A 22639-nucleotide genomic window follows, 5' to 3' on the forward strand; every position below is an offset into this window, starting at 1 on the left:
TCCTTGACTGGCAATACCAGCAACCACCTACCGTATACTTATCAAGTGAGAAAAATAATGCCCCAGGTTTAAGCAGCTATTGATCTACTTCCTTATTGCCTGCAGCTGTGCTCTTAGCTGATCCGGTGTGCTAGGGATGTCATCATTATCTGCCCCGCCCCCACCCTCAGATGCTGGTGCCCAGACAGCTGTGTTTTGCCTCACATGATCCATCTGGCTCCCATGTGCCCGCCCTCACTGTTCAGACCTGACCCAAAGTTAGCCAATCTATAGGTTGGCCAGGGACCAATGACCTTTGTGGTTTGGCTTAGTGGATAAATGGGAGGGACCAAGCTGATTCCTTCTCTCAGGAAAAGGAACTGAGATTCCTTTTTCCGGTTCTGGCAGGACAGAAGGAGGTGGACCAAAACCATATGGTGGAGTCCTGTGAATCCTTGAAGAAACATCTGCAAATGTCACGGCTGAGGTGTCTGCAAATGCTTCTGATGCACTCTTACCTCCGACTCCCAGCTCTGAAAGCTCAGCCTGCTGTGGCCCTAGCTCCTGGATTTCTTCTTCATTCCAAGCATATCCTGCAAGTTCCACTTAGTTCCTCCCCAGGCCAAAGCAATTTTAGAATGTAGCCGGCGTCCTGTTCCGCATTCCCTTTGTTTCACTGCTGGGGGTTGGGGAAGGGAAGAAAGTCCTGCCTAGACCCTTGACAGCGGTGCAATGTCCCCCTGCCCAAAGGCCCCAGCACCACTTGGGCCCAGTAAGCACCGGTCCACTGGGCTCCCCAGAGAGCCATGAGCACAGAGGCTGTAGGAGCAGTTTAGCCTTTACAAGCATCTGGTTTTATGCTTTCCTGAAGCCACAAGAAGGAAAAAAAAAGGAAATTTTTTCCAAGTGGACAGTGAACATGTAACCCCTGGGGGTGTAGTGGGATGGGAATAGAAAAGGGTCAGGAGGGCTCTGAGGAGCTAAAGCTCTGACAGGTCACTGAGGGGGGGTGATGAGGTCCAAAACTTTCTCCAGGACCTGTCAGCACCCGGAGGAGGAGGAACTAAGGGGCTGGCTTGCAGCATAGCAGTGAGGAGCCTTTGGGGGCAGGGTAGGGCTCCAGATGGGAGGATTAGGTGACCTGGAGGGTGCGTGGAGCCCATGTTCCTGCCAAAGTCCAGGGCACAGCTGGTTCCTTGCAGCATCTAGCCCTCAGAGGATTTGTGGGACCAGCAGGGATGAGGGCCTTGCAAGGATGGTGATGGTGAGTCAGCCGCCAGACAGGCAATGAGGGTTCCCAGAGAAGGGTCAGCGGGCCAACTCCCCAGATCCAACATTTAGTACACACTTAAGCACAGCCCCAAGCAGCCCTGGGGACACAGCCCTCTCCCCTGCGGAAAGCAGGTGCAGATTCTGTTGCAACCCAGGATGACTGGGTGTGAGCTACGAGGGAGGCTGCAAGAAGTGCAGGGCTTAGCAGGGGATCTGTGGGGAAGGTGAGGACTCTGAAAGATGGGGAGTGGAGAGGGCCACAGGGTCAGGGGCGCCATCATGCCCAAGGGAGGAGAGGAGATAGGAGATATTGCAGGAGGCAAGTGGCCTTGTGTATTTGCGGTGTGTGTGGGTCACCCAGGGGAAGGGTGAACATGAACATCTGGAGCTAGAGACAGCCTCTTGGGAGTCATTTCTGTACAAGTGGTCATTGAGATGACATGGAGTGGATGAAATTGTGTGAAGAGTTGAGAAAAAGAGGAATAAAACCCTGGGGAGCATTTAAGAATGGAGCCAGAAGCCTGTGGAGGAGGCAGAGAAAGAGGAGGGTCAGCAGGTCAGAAGAGATCCCAGCAGGCGTGCTCAGAGGCAGGGCGGGAACATTCCAGGAAGCAGGGGCGGCCACCAGTGTGGACTGCAGCCCAGAAGACGGGGAGGAGACCAGGCAAATGGAAGGTCCCAGGTGACTTGCAAAAGCAGCCCTGGGGATGCTGGGGACAGAGGTCCCGGGAAGAGTGTGGGAAGAAAGCAAGGTGGGCAGTGAGAGCCCAGCTGGAGAGGAAGGGCAGACTGGAACTGGGGTCCTTGGATGGGAAGTAGGAATGAGGCTCCTTAAGGATGGAGGGTGGGCACTTGGGTGAACACTAGTGTCCTCGGAGGCTTGCCCCTGCCTGGGTCACATCTCACAGGACCATCCCTCTCCCATTCACAAACTCCCTCAGGCTTCACCCCATCCCCTGAGGATCATGTAAAGAAATTCCTACTAGCTGGAGGCAATGGCCCCATTTTTTTTTTAACTGCATCTCAGGGACAGTCTCTGTAATCAGATATGTGGGCTGGGCTGGGGGTCTGAGCACCTGAGGACCCAGGAAATGGCACAGTGAGTGCACTTCTTTCAGATGGTCCCCAAGTCATTCCCAAGAGGCTGTCTCCTCCAGAAGGGATGTTGCTATTTTCTCCCTTCCTCTTGGCCACTATGACCCTTTGCCAAGTCCCAGAACCAATGTTAGCAGCACAGTGCTTTACTGATGATTAGAACAAGGTCCCTGGATGCCCTTGCTGTGGCATGCTCTCGCTGGGGGCTCTGAAGCCCTCCTGCCCCTCCTGTAGGCTCACGACTTGGTGCAGGGATACAAGAGGAGGTAGCTGTGTTAAGGGGGCTCCTGTACCCAGAGACAGGGGGTGGAGGCTCCAATATCAGATGTATTTTGCAGATTGATTATCATGCCTAGAGCAAGTACAGGGCAAGCTGCTGGCCTTCCTGCTTCCGCTCCCACTCTGTTAACTGGGGCAGGGAGGCCCACAAATCCTTCTGATGAAGGCTCTCTTCCCTCCCCCCCCTTGCCCCCACTGTTGACTTTCTGTGGGATCAGCTGCCCTGGCATGTGGGACTGTCAGGGGTGCTGGAACCAGAGTGACTCCATCTTAAATAGGGGCTGGTAAAATGAGGCTGAGACCTGCTGGGCTGCATTCCCAGGAGGTTAGGCATTCTTAGTCACAGCATGAGACAGGAGGTCCACAAAAATACAAGTCATAAAGACCTTGCTGATAAAACAGACTGCAGGAAGAGTCTGAACAAAACTCACCAAAACCAAGATGGCCAAGAAAGTGACCTCTGATTGTCCTCACCACTCATTACGTGCTAATTATAATGCATTAGCATGTTTAAATACACTCCCACCAGCACCATGACAGCTTATAAATGCTATGGCAATGCCAGGAAGTTACCCTATATGGTCTATAAAGGGAAGAAACCCTCAGTTCTGGGAATTACCCACCCCTTTCCTGAAAAACTTATGAATAGTCCACCACTTGTTTAGCATATAATTAAGAAGTAACGATAAGTACAAGCGCTGAGCAGCCCACACTGCTGTTCTGCCTACGGAGTAGCCATTTTTATTCCTTTACTTTCTTTTTTTTTTTGAGACAGAGTTGCCCAGGATGGAATGCAATGGCATGATCTTGGCTCACTGCAATCTCCACCTCCTGGGTTCAAGTGATTTTTCTGCCTCAGCCTCCCAAGTAGCTGGGATTACAGGTGCCCGTCACCATGCCCAGCTAATTTTTGTATTTTTAGTAGAGACAGTGTTTCACCATGTTGGCTAGGCTGGTCTCAATCTCCTGACCTCAGGTGATCCACCCACTTCGGCCTCCCAAAGTGCTGGGATTACAGGTGTGAGCCACCATGCCCGGCCTATTCCTTTACTTTCTTAATAAACTTGCCTTCACTTTATAGACTTGTCTTGAATTCTTTCTTGTGCAAGACTCAAGAACCCTCTCTTGGGGTCTCGATAGGGACCCCTTTCTGGCAACAGAACCAACTTTGGCTCTGCTTAGAGACCCTCCACAAACCCAAGGCTGTTGTTGAAACAGGTGTGGCTCACCCCTGTCCCAGAGGTCAATGTTCAATTCTTTGACACTTGGGGTCTGCCCCCTTACTGACCACTGATTTGACAGATGTCCCCTACCTCTGCCAGAAGACAGTGAGGGCTATCCCCTGGTGTCCCCAGCTTTAGGGCAGCCAGTGGGCTGCCAAGTGGAGCCTCTTTGGAGTATGCGACATTCTGTCAGCACCCAACATGCTCCCAGCCATAAACTTCCCTTCCTGTGCCTCCAGGGGGGGCCAGGCCTGAAAGCTCAGAACCTACTGTAGATTCATGGTGTGAAATGTCTGCTTCCAAGCCCTGATATTGGCTGCCTTTTTAACTCTGTAAAACTTGGGTGAGATGCCTGAAATTGTGGGTGACCTTTCAGAGAGATTACCTGCCTAGTACAGAATGGAAATTTTGGGCTCAAAATACTGGTCTATGTGGACCCAGCAGCTGGGTCATCCAGTTCAGAGCACCCCCAGACACCCCAGTGTATTGTCTAACCCACTCTCTTCCCAAGGGTCCACTGGGCCACGCCGTCACCCCCATGCTGGTTGGATATATGTGGTTGATACTATCCAGCTAAAATGCCTACAATCTCATGGGAATACGACAAATGGGAATATGACATTTTACTCAAAGCTAACAAACATGGTTCCTAGGTATGGGTTCTTTTACTAGCCATGTACACCTACTCGGGCTTATATATCTTTTCATGTAAAGTTATGTTTCACCCATTTACCTGATGGCCACCTTCCTCACTGAGGCCCTCAGAACATCACATAAGCATCTGGGGAGACTGACAAAGGGAGTATTTGTGCTTAGGATTACTATTTGGTTCACAAGACTAATCATCTGAGTTTTAAAACCCAACAAACCTCCAAGTCCTTTGGTTATGCTAAAAGTCCCAGCAGCCATCAGTTAGAGTCAGTTAAGTTAACCAGAAAGGCAAATGTAGATCCAATCTATTCTGTTGTGGGCCTTTAGTTCTTGAAAGACTTTAGGGGAAAAAAGTAGATTTTATGAGTCATGGGCTAAAGAGGGACAGTTTGCACAGTGTGGACAAAATAGAAGTACTCTTACCAATAAATATGTCTCAAAATGACAAATAAAGCTCTCCAATTGGGTAGCTCGGAATCCCAGCAAGAAGTGATGGACACAGGCACAATGAGCTATGTACAGAGTGTAAACAGTAAGGCCCTTGAGGGGAAGTAATGAGGGGGCAGGGCGAGGTGATGGGGGTGCACGGAGGAGCCTGGGTGGTGGACAGAGGGCCCATGGATAAATACAACAGGCTTGTATGACGGCCATACAATCTGCCACCAAAGCTTGTGGGTGGCGGTCTACTGGGTTCCTCCAGTCGGCAGTAAGAATGAGAAATTTGTCCATTGAGGAGACATGGACCCACTGACTTTTTCCCTAAGGGAGGCACTGGGGCAACTGACCACAAAGCTTCTGTGCCAATTCTCCCGAAGAGGAGAGGCAGGCCTTCCTGGCCATGCTTGGGGCTGTTTACTCAGGGTTCAGGGCATGGGGGATGGGGCAGTGTTTCTCAAATTCAGATTAGGAGCAAATGGCCTCACGGAGCCCGCAGCCCCTCCCTTTTAAGAGAAGAGCTCTGGGCACCTGAGTCCAGCAGGGGGCCCCATTACTTTTCACCTTTCAAGGGCTCCAGCCTCAAGCTTCGCCCAGTTCCTCAGGGGGGCCACAGAGCAGCTACCCCGATCAGTTTCCGGGTCTCTGATTTGCATGGCGCCTCTTGAACAAAGCCAGCCTCCCTCTCTAGTCCCCCTTACCCCCAAGCCCAGCACACTCTGCGGCCTAGTTATGGGGTCCTTAAATATCAGTCTCCCGTAGGTTGCTGTAGTCGGCCAACTCGTAGGCCTGGCAGGTGGTGCCCTCGGCCACATCGTGGGGGACGCCTAGGGACACGGCCTCCACCTCTGAGCGTTGGGCGCACGCTGCCTCTGCGCGCTGCGCGCCCCCGTTGCGGATCCTGTGCGACAGGCTGGAGACTTTGGCGCGCAGCTGGGTGGTGGGTTTCCGGAGCGGCCCTAGCAGCCTCCACTCGCGGAAGGCGCTGGGTGGCTTTCGACGGCTGGCGACCGGAGCCTGCATCTCAGGCATGCCTGGGAGGTCGGGGTCGGCGAGTGCGGTGAGGGCCAGCGGCGCTCCGGGGGGCGCGGCGCCCGAGCTCGGGGCGCAATCCTGGCGCAGGCCGCTGGTGGAGGCCCGCCAGTGGTGGCCGTAGACTCGCCAGAGGGGGCGGCGGCGCCGGCGACGACGGCACTGGCAGCGCAGGAGGCGGAGGAAGGCGCGCTTGAACTCGCGGCTGGAACAGGGGTAAATGAGCGGGTTCACACAGCTGTTGAAGTAGCCGAGCCAGAAGATGACCTTGAAGACGCCCTCCGATGGCTTCAGCTGCGGGAACAGGGAGCCTGTAGGAGGCAGAGGCCAACACTGGTTAGCTGCTTGGGTAGGGGGAGGCCAGGCAGGCCCTGGGCACAAAGGGGAGATACTTTGGCTGAGTATCCTTGGCTGAGTCATTGACTAGGAGTTCTCAAGGGATCCGTGCTGTAAATCAGGAGGTCTATGAACTTGGATAGGGAAAAATAATAATTGGTTTCACTCACCTCTACCTCATATTGAAGATTTCCTTCAATGAGTGTAGGCAACAAACCAGAGTAGAGTTAGACAAAACCACGTGCAATTGCTGTTTTTGTAGCTCAAAACTGGTGCAATATTGGCAGTTTCCTATTATGACACAAAGTAGCAAACATAAGCCATGTTTGCTCAATTCTTTTCTTTTCTTTCTTTCTTTCTTTCTTTTTTTTTTGTTTCACACTGCCGCCCAGGCTGGAGCGCAGTGGGGCAATCTCGGCTCATTGCAACCCCCGCCTCCTGGATTCAAGCAATACTCCTGCCTCAGCCTCCCGAGCAGCTGGGACTACAGGCTCCTGCCATCACGCTCGGCTCATTTTTGTATTTTCAGTAGAGACGGAGTTTCTCCCTGTTGGCCAGGCTGTTCTCGAACTGCTGACATTGTGATCTGCCCACCTCGGCCTCCCAAAGTGCTGGGATTATAGGTGTGAGCCACTGCGCCCGGCCTGTTTGCTCATTTCTGTGCGCCAGCATAATTTCCTAAAGTCCCTGACTCTGTGACAAAGTTTAGCTCTCTGGAAAGATGCTTTCAAGATAAAATAGGATAGAACGTATGCCCCTACCTCCCTGCCACATCTCTTGTCTGAGTCACTATATTCCTGAAATGATAAATGACGCTAGTCCTTGCCTCTTCCTGCACATAAGATAACGTCTGAACAGGTTAGTAATTATGCTGCTATGAACAGATATACTCTTACACCCAAAACTCAATATAATTCTGCTTTAATAGAACTTTTAGCAAGTTTAATATAAATGGATCCCCCACTACTTATATATGAACAGTAGATTAAAATACTGTTCATGAGCAGTCTGAGACAACCTCTCTGAAGGGCTGGCCTACAGGTCTTAGTCTGTAGTCCTCATTAAGACTTCCAAATAAAACTAACGTTAATTTTTTAAAAGCTTTTTTTTTCTTTAATCGATCATATAATTCAAACTAATGTGAGCAGTCCCCATAGATATTTTCGTATCACTTTCAGTTGTTGTGGATGTTCTGAAATAGTCTCCATGCGCCTCACTTTTGGGAAATGACAGTCATTAGAATGCACCACTAAATCTTGTTATTTTTTTTTAGACCCAGAGAGTCAATTTATTTTTGATAAAGGTACAAAGTTAATTCAATAGCGATAAGGTAGTCTATTCATTTGTCTTTTCAACAAATGGTCCCAGAACAATTGAACTAGATCTTGGTATGTAATACCTTTATGCAGAAGCACATTCATTATTAAGTCACACATTTCCTGTAAAAATATTTTGATGGCTTTTTCAATAAAATCTGTTTCATTTGTAATCTTTTGTATTTTGTTTCATGTTTTTGAAAGCATGACTTTGAGAAGGGACCGGTAGGTTTCCCCAGATGCCTAAGTAGTCTGTAACAAAAAGGGATAAGAACCCTGGAATTAAATGTTGGCCAAGGTTTGCTCTGTGCCAGGCGCTGTGCTGGGCTAACACACACAAGGAGGCATTACACATGGCTCTTCTTTCCTAGCTAGAATGTGAGTATCACTGAGATGCAGGTGGGGTGATGATGGTGGTGCTCAGTGTAGACGGTCCCTGACTTAACGATGGTTCGACTTAATTTTTTGACTTTATAGTGCTGCAAAGGTGATATGCGTTCAGTAGAAACCATACTTTAAGTACCCAAACAACCATCCTGTTTTTCACTTTCGATATAAATTACGTGAGACATGCAACACTTCATTATAAAATAGGTTTTGTGCTAGATGATTTTGCCCATCTGTAGGTGAATGTAAGTGTTCTGAGGATGTTTAAGGTTCAGCTATGATGTTTGCTAGGTTATATGTATTAAATGGATTTTGACCTATGATATTTTCTTTTCTTTTCTTTTTTTTTTTTTGTTTTGAGACAGGGCCTCACTCTGTAACCAGGCTGGAGTGCAGTGGCATGATCTCGGCTCACTGCAACCTCTGCCTCCATGGTTCAAGTGATTCCCCTGCCTCAGCCTCCCGAGTAGCTGGGATTACAGCCACCCAGCCACTACACCCAGCTAATTTTTATATTTTTAGTAGAGATGGAGTTTCACCATGTTGGCAAAGATGGTCTCCATCTCCTGACCTCGTGATCCACCCACCTAGGCCTCCCAAAGTGCTGCAATTACAGGCATGAGCCACTGCACCTGGCCTGTGATATTTTCAATTTACAACAGGTTTAACAGAACAAAACCTCCATTGTAGCTTCCCATTTACAGCTGTGTGTTCATGTAGGGTTGGAGCCATAGGCTCAGAGACAGTGTAGGGGTCTTAGAGGATGTACAAGAGTCAGCCAGGATGAGGCAGGGCAGAGGGTATTACAGGTTTAAAGGACAGGTGGGAAAGAAAATGCCAAGTTTGGATCCTGGGAATATCCTATAGGATAAACTCAGAAAAATCTCATCTGAGACAAATAGTGGAGAGGCCTACATGCTGTGAAGTTGAGTTTTTATTCTGTGGATGCTCAGGAGCCATGAGTATCTTTAAGCAGGTGAGAGATAGAGCCTGGAATTAAGCCTCCATAAACACAATGCCCATTGGCTGTTGAAATGCAAGGCAATGGGGCTGTTCCAGTGGAAGTGGTCAGGAAAGACTTCTGGGATGGCTTTGAAAAAGGAGAGTGCCAGGCAGGATGGGGCCGGAGCACTGGGATCTGAGCTGTGCCAGGAAGACCCTCCTTTCCAAAAACGTCTCCCCTAACATACCTACCATGGGCCCAGAAAAGGCCGTTTTTCCAGCAAGGCACATGACCCAATGCAAAGGCACAATCTAGGCAGCAGAGGCCACTCTTTCATCCTCACTCACCCTCAGCAGCAGTAGGGGCAAGAGAGCAGCGGGGGCAGGGGTGTTCCATCCTGGATAGAGGTTACAGGTACCTATGAGACCAAGTAGGCCAGGGGTGGGGGGGTCCTTGGCAAATGATGGGACCTTCTCTCTCTTTCCCTTGCCATCAAAGAAAAAAGAGCAGGAATCCATACTGAGGAGGCAGAGGCACCATTCCCCTCTCTTTGACCTGGGGAATATCCACTTTGCTTATTACCCCCCAGCCCACCATACAGAGACAGTTCCTGGTGCTAAGAGAGACACCACAGGGGAGGAGGAGGGTCCCATAGCATCACGTGGCACAGGCTTCTCAAACCTTGGTCATGTAGCTCTGAGCAAGTTATGTGACCATCTAAGTCTTACTTTCCTTTTAACATTATTTTTCTAGAAGGAATTTTGTGAAGATTCATATATTTCAGGTCCCAGCTCTTAGCAGGCTCTTAATAAGTATTGGTGCCTTTTTTTTTGAGATAGCGTTTCTCTCCTGTTGCCCAGGTTGGATTGCAGTGGCATGCTCTTGGCTCACTCTAACCTCCACCTCCTGGGCTCAAGCAACCCTCCTGCCTCGGCCTCCTGAGTAGCTGAGACTACAGGCATGCACCACCACACCTGGCTTATTTTTGTATTTTTAGTAGTATTTTGCCATGTTGGCCAGGCTGGTCTTGAACTCCTGATCTCAAGTGATCTGCCTGCCTCAGCCTCCCAAAGTGCTGGGATTACAGGTGTGAGCCACCGTGCCTGGCCTATTGGTGTCTATTACTTACCCCCATTTCTGTGGCTTTTGAGCGAAGAGAACTCGATCTGGGAAAGGACCCAGTTCCTAGCTCTGGAGAATAGCCAGAAATAGCAGCTGAGACCTAGTGGGTTTAGGGGCCACTGGCGCATTAGTCAGGATGTGTGAAGGAAATTATTTTCTCTGGGAGAGGGGTTGGGCCATCCCTGGATGTGGGGGCTACCGGTGTTGACTTCAGCCTCCAGAAAGGTGGCCTTCAAGAACAGCATCGCTCAATGGCTGCGAAGTAAGACAGAGTGCTGAAAATAGCCTTCTGACTCAGGCTACAATTCTTTTATATTTAGCCCAGGATGACAAATCAGTGGACTATGTTTTCAGTGGTAAGCCTGAAGTTGGCCAAAGGGCATTGTTATTACCCTGGTTTTTATTCAGACTGGTGGGCAACATGGTATACTGTAGTATGCTGTAAACATTAATGTGGTAATTTATGCTCAACCAACCTGAAGTCTGCTGTGAGCTGGGAAGTCCTTACACAAGAAGGAGCTGGAATGCAAACTCAGCCTTCAGCCCCAAGGTTTTCCCACTTGAGGCTGAGGGTTTCCCACCTGGTGAGGGCTTGTCTTTGAGCTCTCCCAGAGCAGATTGACAAGAATAGAAATACAAGTTGTTAATTTGGGAGGTAAATGAAACAGCTTGAGTGGAGTGGGAAAAAGACACAAGGAAGAGAAGGAAGCCAGTAAATCACGTATTATCAATTTATTAATCACTATGGGCAATGGGGGAACTCTGGGTGGCTGTGAAGAGCACAAATCTCAGTGTTCTCACATCAGTAGGGTGAGGGAGGTGGGGCATTTATACGCCCAGTCATTGTTTGGGCTGCTCCCTCTGGGTGCTAACTTTACACACTTTCTGCCTGCCATATGAGTGTGCAGAGAAAGTCCCTGGGCAAAGAAATGTGGGCAGGTGCTTCAACAGAATTTGACCCTCATGCACTAAAGCTCTGGGGAAATGGGTAGGGAACCAGTGGCATCTGCCACAACTTTGTTTTACGTGCCCTCGGCCCACCGCATGCAGACATGTTGCCTGGAAATACAAACATCTGTGCGTTGGGCTCCAGATTCCACAGGGAGCAGCGCTCAAGAGACCTCTCCTGTTCCACTCACAGATGGCAGGTCTACACTTCATACCTGCCTCTGCCCACATTGCTCAAGTCCACTGCCTACACCTCCCTGCACCTGCCCACTCTCCTGGCTGTAACCCTCAGCATTCTCTCATGGCCCAGAGCCTCATGCAGGGATCTCTGGGAGTCAGAAGGACAGCTGGGCATTTCCTTCGCCATCCAATACCATGAGTGTGAAATGGGGAACTGCCCTAAGACCCCTGAGCATGGGCACTTGGCCCAGGGGCCTTGTCCTCTTGTGGCTCCAGTGTCTCTCTGTGGTCTGTCTTCACGTGCAACAGCGAAGTGGCCATGCTGACTCACGTTGCACTCTGGCCACAAGGGGCTCCCCAGTCTTGCCTCTGGGTTCTTGCACATGATTATCCTGGAATGCCCTTCCTCTATATCTGGCAGTGCCAGCTCCAGTGGCACCTCCTCCTGGAAGCCTCTCTTACACCACCCTCTCCTGATCCAGCAGAGCTATTTTACTCCCCTCACACCCCCAGTACATCACACTCCCTTTTAAGTGCCTAGAGCACTGTAGGTAACAATCAATTTCCTGTCTGTTTCACCTTTAAAGGCTAAGCTCCCCATACCATGCTTGGCATCTAGTAAGTACCTGATACATTCCTGGACTCTTTTCTGTGTATTGCACCTTGCACCTCCTCCATCACCAACTCCTGTTGGCCCCTAAGTCCCCTCAACTTTGTATCACCTTCGTGTTACTACCTTGGTCCAGGCTACCATCATTGTCTACCTGCAGTGCCTTTCTTTCTTTTTTTTTCAGAGATAGGGGTTTCACCATGTTGGCCAGGCTGCGCTTGAACTCCTGACCTCCAGTGATCCTCCTGCCTCGTCCTCCCAAAATGTTGGGGTTACAGGCGTGAGCTTCTGCGCCTGGCCCCCTGCAATGCCTTTCTAAGCCGCCTTCCTGCTCCTGCTTTGTGTCCTCCCCCTCCCCTCTCCAAGCTTGTTCTCTATACACAGCTGGGGATCCTTTTAAAATACAAGCCTGAGCATTTCATTTCTTCACTTAAAACCCATTAGCCACTGAGTGTAACTGCCTGTCTTCTCTCTCTCTTCCTTATCTGTACTTTGACCTCCTGCCAGCTCCTTGGATCCCTCCTGTCATCTCCTTCTCTGCTTAGCTGGGACTCCTACTCACCAGCTCATCAACTGTTCTCTTTTCCACCACTCCACCTCCTCATCCTTCTGGATGTGTGGGGACTCATCCAGCCAGATCCTGACTCTGGAGCAATTTAAGCGCTCCCTGAACACGCTTGGGGTCTCTGACCTCAGCTCCATGTGCCACGTTTCCAGCGATCTAGGCTCCTGTCCTCTGCCAGCTATCTCTCTTTTCCTATATCAATCTTTACTGCATTGCAGGTAGACAGTGATAGAAGTGTTGATCAAGGTGGCATCAAGGAAGTGGTGCAAAGTCGGGGGGTTTGGCAGCCAAAAGGAGTTGGTAATGGATGAGGTGCAAGGTGTGATACAAAGAGGAGTCCAAGAATGTGTGAGGCACCTACTATGTGCCAAGCACGGTGTGGGGAGCTTAGCTTTAAAAGGTGAAATAGAGAGGAAACTGATATTTACCTACAATTAACCTTTCCTGCACTAAACCTTTACTCCTCTCTCCAAGCCTTGCAGTCTGACCCTTCTCCAGAGCAGTTGATCTCACCCCCTATTTCACATGGAAAGCAGAGGCCACAGAAGCCAGGCACTCGCCCAGCCTTCCTCGCCCCTCTTCTTCCTTGGTAAAGAAGGGGTCTCTCCTCTCACTCAAGGTTAGTGTCCCCACTTGTATGGTGGAGCCCTTGACCCTTAAGCCACGGCTAGCCTGCCTTGGTTATAGCTGCTGCCTCTCTGATGGCTCCCTGGCTACCATTTTGTTCTCTCCACCTCTCCATCCCACACCTGCAGTCTCCTCTTCCCCACCTGACCTCACTCTTTGCTCACTGCTTTCCCCTCATGTCCCACCCCTCCCAGGCCCCCAACCCGTGGACACTGCCCTCATCCTCCTGGATGCCGCCTATCTCATCTGTGGCTTCCAGGATGACAGTCTCTTGGTTTTTCCTACTCCCTGTCAAATTCTTTGCTACTCCTTCCTCATGTCCTCACTGCTAAAATGTAGGAGCACCTCATTTAGTCTTGCAGTTTCCTGTCTTTGGATTCTCCTGCCAATGTCATCCAGGCTCCTCTTGTTAAATATTGACTTTACAGCTCAGACCTCTCTCGTTAATTCCAGACTCATAGATCCAGCTGCCTCCTAGACATCTCCACTTGGGTGTCTAGTCGATCTTACACTTATCCTGCCTTCATGAAGCTTACATTTCATTGGGGAAGACAGGAAATAAACAGAACAAATAAGGAAAATATAAAGGTATCAAAGAGTAAAGGTGTACTAAGGAGAAAAAAAATGAAGCGGGAAGGAAGATAGGGGATGAGTGTACGTATTGTAAGGCCGGTTGCCTCGCCGGGAGCTCGGACACGCCCATCCCTCGCCACGCCTGAAAATTACGTCACCAGAATCTGCACTCAGCATCTAGTTTCACCACGCCCACCTCTGCACTCAACACTAAACTCTGCACTCAGCACCTAGCCAGCCTTGGAAAACCCCGCCAAAATTTAAAAGAAGCCCTGCCAAGACCTGCCCAGTGGCCTATTGCTCCGTCCAGCCCGCTCACCTGAAATCCCGCCTACCTGCCTATAGCAGTTTGCCACGTCCACGTCCTGTTTCTCCACAGCCAATCAGAGTGCCTTCCCTCCCTATATAACCCCATGCCTGAGAGGAGTCAGGCGTGACTTCCCTGGCTTCTTTCCGCAGGACCATGGAACCTCGCCCGAATAAATTGGCATCTAATTGTTCTCAGGCAGACCTCAGTTTCCTCATTTTAAACTCTGCAATAGACCTCACAGAGAATAAGCCTTACACATATGATATGTGACTGGGGTGGCGGTATAAATTCTGCATAAGGTGGCCAGGAAATTCCTGATGAGAATGTGACATTTAAGTAAAGAACTGAATGAAGTGAGTGAATGAATGAGGTGTGTGGACATCTGGGAAGGAACGTTCCGGCAGAGGGAACAGCAAGTGCAAAGGCCCTGAGGTGGCCCCGGAATGCTTACAGAATGATGACGAGGCTGGTGTGGACAGAATGCAGTGACTGAAGGCAGAGAGGAAGGAAGCAAAGTTAGAACTCAGCCACCCACCCCCAATATGCCCTCTCACCCTGTCAGACACCATCACCACTTGCCTTGATGAATCCAGCAGCCCCCTCACAGGTCTCTTGCTTGTGCTCCTGCCCCGGAATCTTTTCTCAACCTGGCAGCTAGAAAGGCTTCAAAGACTGGTCACATCACTCCTCTGCTCAGAAACCTCCAACAGCTGAGTTTGCTGAATGAATCCCTCTTCAGTATCCTACACATCCAACTAGTCACCACATCCTGTGCGGTAGACGTCCTTTCTAGCAGGTCCCCGTACTTCACCGTGTTCCCTAAGCCTTGGCCTGCTCTGTCATCTCCTTTTGCTTAGATGGCGGCAGCGGCCCCCGACAGCCCCTGGCCTCACAGCTTCTGGCCTCCACCCTTGTCCTCTCCACTCTGCACACAGCTGTTTGGAGACTTTTCCTTAAAAGCTGGTTTCTCTCATTTCCCTTCTGAAAACTGTCAGTGGCTTCGTGTGGCTCAGAGGAATCAATTGAAACATGGTGCTGCCCACAGGGAAACGCAAGGTTTCTAGACCAGTCTTCTTGCCTTCTTCCGAATTCAGCCACGTTAAGCCCCAAGCAGGTCCTCCCACACGGGCTGCGATCCTTCTGCCTTTCTGCCTGACCTTGCTGCTCCCAGGCGCCTACTCTCCCAGTCCCTGCAGCCCCAGGTCAGGCGTCTCCCCACCCAGCTTGGCTTAGCTTTTCTTTCCCATTTAACTACAGGTTCATACAATTTGCGATTGCTCCATCTACTCTATGGGACTCTTGGTTTCTTGAAGGCAGGGATGGGATTAATTTTTTTTTTCTTTTTTAAAGTTTTTATAGACTGGGTCTCGGTGTCACCCAGGGTGGGGTACAGGGGTGCAGTCATGCCTCCCCGAACTCCTGGGCTCAAACGATCCTCTTGCCTCAGCATCCCAGTTAGCTGGGACTATGCAGGTGCCACTACACCCGGCCACTTAATAAAAACAGGGTCTTGCTATGTTCCCTAGGCTGATCTTGAACTCCTGGCCTCAAGTGATCCTCCTGCCTTGGCCTCCAAAAGTGCTGGGATTCCAGGCATATGACACCACGTCTGGACTGAGAAATTTTCTAAAAGGTATGTTTTTGCACTGTCCATAAATATGTTTTTATTTTTATCCCAGCTTCTAGCACAAGCGCCTGACTCAAAGCAGGGGCTGTGAAATATCTGTTGAATGAACAAGTAAATGGCACTTGAATAGGTGGCCTCTAATGTGCAGAGGAAGGAAAAGGGAGCTGACGCTTTCTGAGTGTTCAGAACCTTCTAGGTGCCGTGCTGGGCCTTTTATGTGGCTCTCAATGAATCCTCATGGCATCCCAGTTTGCAGAATAATTCTAGTTACCCAGAGAGCAAGTAGCCCTAAGGGTCAGGACCTGCATCTGAGCTGGTCTAGTATTAACATCTAAGCTCCTAGTCCTCTTCTGACATCACCTAAACATAGAAACAGAACTTTCACCAGGCTTCTGGGGGCCCTAGGGTCAGGAGCCACAGCCACTCCCTTAGTTCTTCCTGGCAGCTGCCCCACCAGCAGTGAGCCCATCTCACTTCTGGGTTGTTTTTATTTTTATTTTTGAGACAGAGTATCTCTCTCTCACCCCGGCTGGAGTGCAATGGCATGATCCCGGCTCACTGCACCCTCTGCCTCCTGGGTTCAAGCAATTCTCCTGCCTCAGTCTCCCAAGTAGCTGGGATTACAGGCATCCATGCCTGTAATTTTTTGTATTTTGAGTAGAGACAGGGTTTCACCATGTTGGCCAGGTTGGTCTTGAACTCCTGACCTCAGGTGATCTACCCGCCTCGACCTCCTAAAATGCTGGGATTACAGGCATGAGCCACCACGCCCGGCAGCCTCTGGGTTTTCACAGGCTGGTGTGGTGAGGAGGCTCGTCCTCCTCCTTTCTGCATAGGGGGCATTTCCCCTGGAGCTCAGCCTGGACTCAGCCTAGAACCTTCTCCAAGGGTGTTCCTGTGATTGCCTGTTCTGCTGGAGTTTGAGGGGGAGATAGCAGCTTCTGGAGTGTGCGTGCCCAGAGTGCACTTCATTCTGCTTTCACTAGGCTGTGTGGCATTTGTTGGCCTGCATGTCCTCAAGGGTGCCTGGCAGGGCCTGCCACATCAGGTTCAGCTCCATGTCCATCTATCCAGACTGCTCAGAGGGACTGGGCTGGGGCTTGCTAGCTGGAGAGAGTGTCAGAATGACCCCAAACTCCTGGGGGGAACCCCAGAGAGCTGCTTGGCCATCTCTCTCACCAACTAAAAGTCTTTGCTCATTTAGTCCCTTTTAGGCTTGAAGTCAGATGCTGTTGGTGTCCTGCCCAGAGGTCCTCACGTGCTGTGTTGGCTACCAGAGGGTGGCTGTTGCCCTTTCTCTGGACAACTGCCCTTGGTCAATGGGAGCTGCTTCAACTGGGGCCATGACACCTGCTTCCCACGGGGACAGCTGTAGCCAATGACAGACTGATGTGGTGATAGAGAAGACTGGCCCCCTTGCCTCAATGTGGCCCAGTTTTGCCTTCCTTGCCCCAGGGATCCCTGTGGGGTCGGGCTAAGGCCAGGCTTTGCCTCAACCACACCCTGGGTTTAGCTCTTCCCCTCTGGCTTCCTGACCTCCCTCACAGGGGTCTCCTAAAATCCCTCCTTCAAAAAATTCCTAGCAAGGCACAGTGGTGCATGTCTATAGCCCCAGCTACTTAGGAGGCTGAGGCGAGAGGACTGCTTAAGCGCAGGAGTTCAACCCAGGCTAGGCAATTTAGGGAAACCCTGACTCTAAAAAATAAAATATTTATTTAAAAAATCATACAGGCTGGGTATGGTGGCTGTGGGAAGTAGAAAAGTTCCTTTTTAAAGTTTCCTTTCTTGTTAAAGAATAAGTGTGATAATAACTTTGTTAAGCTGTATCCTACATAGCTGTTAAATATGCCATGCTTACAGGCACGTAGTACATTCCATGTCCTTGTACTTTAACCAAGATATCTGTGCTGGGTGTGCTCACAGGCATGTACCAGCTCTCCATTGCTTTTACCTGTTCAGAAAAGTTTTAAGTTGTTAGGGTTTCAATTTCAATCGGGTTTCAGTTTAGATTGTAAGTTCTGGCTCCAGCCAACGGAGATCAGACACAGCAGTACGGATGACCCCAAATGTGTAAGGGGTAAATTTGTGTGTTTTCCTTTGTTCATTGTATTCTTGTGGCACAATGGCTAGCGAGGGTACCCTTCCTGCGTCCAGGAAGTAAAAACTGTGTTGCTAAAAGATCCTTTTTCTCAGTGCTAATTTTTCTTTGCGGGACGGAGCATCTATTTCTAACATTGGCTCACTCATATAAATCCTAGCACTTTGGGAGGACGAGGTGGGTGAATCTCTTGAGCCCAGGAGTTTGAGACTAGCCTGGGCAACACGGTAAAACCCCATCTCTATAAAAAATATAAAAATTAGCCAGGCGTGGTGGTGCACGCCTGTAGCCCCAGCTACTTGGGAGACTGAGGTGGGAGGATCACTTGAACCCTGGAGGTTGAGGCTGCAATGAGCCATGATTGTACCACTGCACTCCAGGCTGGGCAACAGAGACTGAGGTGGGAGAATCACTTCAACCCGGGAGGTTGATGCTGCAATGAGCCATGATTGCACCACTGCAGGTCTGGGCAAAAAGGCAGTCTGGGCAACTGCCAGGGTCTCAAAAAGAAAAAAGATCACCTAGCACCATGAGATCTGTTAGAAAAAAAAGTCCTTCAAGAAGAACCCCCATCTCAAATTCTGCTTCTAGGGAACCCGACCCAAGACATTCTTTGTCAGTGCATGGACATGTCTTCAAATGTTTTTGCTTGATCCCCAAAACCTTGGGACCAGGAATTGGTCCTTAGTGGCCATCATAACTCTTCTGCCCCCTCCTGGGAAAGGTGGGGTCTGAGTGTGCACATTTGCATTCATTTCTCCCCATTCAACAGGCAGCTTATAGTGGGGTGGGGGTGGGGGTGGCCGCATAAACCTGCCTCTGAAGAGGGGCAGTAAGGACGCAGGGAGGAAAAGGCCCAAAACAGGACTCCCGCCTGCTCCTCTCTGCTCCTTGTTCTTGTCCTCCCATGTGGCGAGTTGCCATCCAGGTGGCTGGGCCGCTCCTGTCTGCCTTCCCCATTCCCTCTATTGGGGTGCCTGTGTCAGGAGTCTAACCTAATGTCTCGGGGGCTGGGCATTCTCTGGTCAGAAGAGGTGGGGCCTCTCCTGTGTCAGCAAGAAAAGCCACTCTCTGGCATGTTGGCTGGGCCAGCTTGGCCCACATATTGTTGGTGAAACTGAACAGAGGAGTGATGTGACCAGTCTTTGAAGTCTTTCTAGCTGCCAGGTTGAGAAAAGACTCTGGGGGCAGGGGCACAAGCAAGAGACCAGTGAGGGGGCTGCTGGATTCATCAAGGCAAGTGATGATGGTGTCAGCAGCGTGGGAGGGTACACTGGGGGTGGGCAGCTGAGTTCTAACCTCATCTCCTTCCTCTCTGCTCTCAATCACTGCATCCTGTCCACACCAACCTTGCCATCGTTCTGCAAACATTCAGCCTGGCCCACATGTTGTTGGGGAAACTGAAGCAGGGGGTTGTTTACAGCCCAGATTATAATCAGCCAGTCTGTTTTCCTAGGGAACAGGACTGTCCAGGCCTGCAGGAGCTGCTGAGACGCTACTAAGGCAGGGAGGGATGTGGCTAGAGCCAAGCAACTGGCCAAGCCTCGCTGAGGACAGACGGCGCTGAAGTCAAGGGGCGGACTGTGTGATTAATAGCGCCCTTTTGGCATCACCAGAAGGAACTTGTTCTTGGCAGATTGTCAGAATTCACAGCCAGCCTTGCTCATAACTTGTAGACGACCATGAAATATCAGATGCTGCACCCCAGCCTCCCCCATCTTCCTACCCTCTCCTCCACTGGGACCTTTCTATCCACAGGAAGCCATTCCCCTGGCCACAGAGATACAGAGGAGTAAAAATACCCCATCCTTCTAGATACTCAGGTTTCCTCCCACCCTGTCAGCAGGCTAGAAGAGAAGGAATTCCCAGCCCCAGACTCCCTTCCTCTCCCCCAGTTCTCTCAGCTGCTCACGCAATGGCCCTGACCCTGGAGCTCAGTAGCAGCCTTCCCCAGGAGAGGCTGGGACCTTTGCCGCTTGCAGGCCTCTTTGCTACATTATAAAGGGTCAGCAAGCCTCTCTAATACAGTACACTTGAACCGAGACCTGAAGACCCTGTGAGGGAGTGAGCCATGCATCTATTTGAGGAAAGAAAATTCCAGGCAGAGGGAAGGGCATGTGCAAAGGCCCTGAGGCAGCAGTGTGCCTGACAAGTTGGAGAGAAACCTGGGAACTTAGGACTGCCAAAGTGGAGAAGGGGAGGAAGAGAGTGGTAAGAGATAAGGCCATTTTTAAGGGGACACAATCATGAAAGGCTGTCAGGAAGGGGTGATCTGGATACTGTCCAGATCTCAGACAGATTGTGAGGACTTGAAGGGGTGAGTTGAAGGCACCGTGGGGCCTGCTGTGCCAAGCCAAGTCTCTCACATTCCTTGTATCACCAGTTTTCTGTGGTGAGAGGTAACTGACAGGTACTTGCATCTCATTTGAGATGCACCAGGTGTAGGTCCGAAGTCCTTCTGTGTCCCCACGTTTACCTTGGGATCCTTGAGCTACCTGGGGCTGGTCCCGGACTCCCTTCTGTAGCTGAGGAGCAGGTGAAGGGAGGGCAGCTCCTACAACCATGGAGGTGCCTGGTGGAGCTCAAGTTAGGGAAATGAGCCACAGGCCTGTCCGGCATCCTCTTGCCTCCTCTAGGCTTGCACCAGGCCCTACCCATTTCTCTTTGACTTTTTCTCTTCTCCTCTTCTCGCTTCTCTCTTCGCACCTTCCCTCTTTCTCCCCCTTCTTTCTCCTCTTTGTTGTCACTTCTTAACTCACTTATTTCCTGATCTGTGGTCTTGGAATGACCACACCCCCAGCTCTAAGTGAGCAAGGCTGCAGTTCTGCCTCATGGCCAGGCTGGGCTTTGATCCAGGCACGAGCCTCTCAGCTCTGAGGCCACACTTACAAATGGCTCCTGGGGGTGAGCCGAGCAGCACTAATATCAGGGGAGAGAAGGTTCCCAGGCAGTGACTGCGCTGTCCGGGAGTCCCAGCAGTGAGCTGCCTGGGCTTTGCCCACTGTGCTCCACACTGGCTCTCAGGGACTCAAGACCCTGTTCTCCTAGGTGACCACTCGCAAAGTGAGGGAAGTCCTAGCCTCGAGTGTACACAGGGTGCATGGTGGGGCAGTGGGGTGCATGGTGGGGCAGTGGGGTGCATGGTGGGGCAGTGGGGTGCATGGTGGGGCAGTGGGGTGCATGGTGGGGCAGTGGAGTGCATGGTGGGGCTGGGCTCAGGCGGGGCCAGAGATGGGCTTAGGAACTCAGAGACTTCCTCAGGGACTCTGGGGGTCTGCCAGGGTCTGGGAGAGGATCAAGCCATGCCAGAAGGGGCCATGTCCCATGGCAGCCCTCAAAATCCCCTCGTGGCCAGCATCCAAGGCATGGAAGTGAGCCTGGGAGATGTGTGTAGGGGCTGAGGGCTTCGGTGAGACGGGAAGCTGAAAACATGGCTTCCAACTAACACTTAACCCTGGCCTCAGCCCGACCTCTGACCCAGGCAAGAAATAATAACATGGACTCTGGGGCCAAAGTGGTTGGGTTCCAGTGCCGGATCTGCCACTTATAAGCTGGGGGGACTTTGGTCATATTACTCAACCTCTCTGGTGCCTCAGTTTTCTCATCTATAAATGGGGCTGCTAATAGCATCTACCTCATGGGACTGTCAGTGGGATAAAATGATTTGAATAGCACCTGGCATGCAGGATATCTGTTCTTGTGATTAATTAGTTAATTAAGGTGGGAGAGTGAGAATGGGAAAAACAAGACTGAAGGGGTGTTTGGGAGGTCAGAGTGTCTGAGTGGGGCACGAGGAGAAACTGAGGCTGATGCTCAGGTTCGCGGCTTGGACTCCAGAGGACACACAGAGATGCCATTTGCCAAGATGAAGAAGCTGCGGGGAGTGGCACGCTTGAGGGTAGAAGCAGAAAGGTGGGCCTGGGAGAGGAGTGTGGTTGGGGCATGGGAATGCGGTAGATGGAATAATGCCCTCGGGATGTCCAGACCTGTGAATGTCACCTTCCATGGCACAGGGGTCCTGAGATGGGAAGACTATCCTGGAGAATCCAGGTGGGGACAAAGTAATGACAAGGGTCCTCAGATAGGAGGGAGGAAGGCAGGAGGCTCAGAGCCAGAGAGGGACCGTTCAACAGAAGCGGCAATGGGACCGTTCGGCGGATGGATGGAGGCAGGGCCACGAGCCGAGGCATCTGGTGGCCTCTAGAAGGTGGAAGAGGCCAGGGAGAGAATTCTCCTCGAGCCTCCAGAGGAGATGCAGCGCTGCTGAGGCCTGGATGTTAGGATTCCTGGCTTCAGAACTGGGAGGTAATACATTCTTTGAGGCCACTCAGTGATGGTAATTTGTTACAGCAGCAACCGGAAACGAATGCAGGCCGTCTGAGGGGCTGCTGGGACCTTGGTAGCTGGACTTGGGGCTGGAGCTGAAGAGGGCTTGTCTGGAAATGTGGATCTGAAGGGGAGAGGGGTTGCTGAGGACGACTGAGAAGGAGCAGCCAGAAGACTAGGAGGGGGATGGGAAGAGATTGAAGGATCATAAGAAGAAAGAGGAGACCGACAAACTGACATACAGGAGTGAATGAAAGGATGGAAAAAAGATCCCTAGCCAGGTGTGGTCCCAGCTACTGGGGAGGCTGAAATGTCGGGGGTTGCTTGAATCCAGGAGTTTGAGGCTGCAGTGAGCTGTGATCACACGACTGCAATAGAGTCTGGGCAGGACTCTGGGCAACAAAGTAAGACCCTGTTTCTTTTTTAAAAAACATTTAAACAAAAATTTCACTCCATTATTCTGCTCTGAGAGACCCTGTCTCTTGGGGAAAAAAAAAAAAAGAAAAAAGAGCCCTCTGAGTGTGAGGATCTGGCAGCCACGGGTGACAGTGCCAAAGGCAGACTTAGAGAAGTGTGTGCCCTTAGCTGCGGGTGGGGGTGTGAGAATGGGAGGAGCTACACTGAGTGGGGCTGATGCATGTGACAGGTGGAAAAAGGCGTCCTAATCAAGACTAATGTCAGGATATTCTTTTTTTTTTTTTTTTT

The 22639-nt window shown here is 50.9% G+C and overlaps 1 protein-coding gene across 1 annotated transcript in view; it reads right to left on the reverse strand.

Moving 5' to 3' along the window:
- Window positions 1-4792: 4792 nt before the first annotated feature.
- ADRA1D (adrenoceptor alpha 1D) overlaps window positions 4793-22639 on the reverse strand; it is a 29138-nt gene continuing 11291 nt past the window's right edge. Inside the window, exon 2 of the mRNA XM_017504847.2 lies at window positions 4793-6277. Coding sequence (XP_017360336.1) covers window positions 5676-6277 — 602 coding nt within the window. The 3' untranslated portion in view covers window positions 4793-5675. The remainder of the gene's footprint in view (window positions 6278-22639) is intronic.

Source organism: Cebus imitator, unplaced genomic scaffold (assembly GCF_001604975.1).
Source record: "Cebus imitator isolate Cc_AM_T3 unplaced genomic scaffold, Cebus_imitator-1.0 Scaffold328, whole genome shotgun sequence".
In the NCBI taxonomy this organism is placed as follows: domain Eukaryota; kingdom Metazoa; phylum Chordata; class Mammalia; order Primates; family Cebidae; genus Cebus; species Cebus imitator.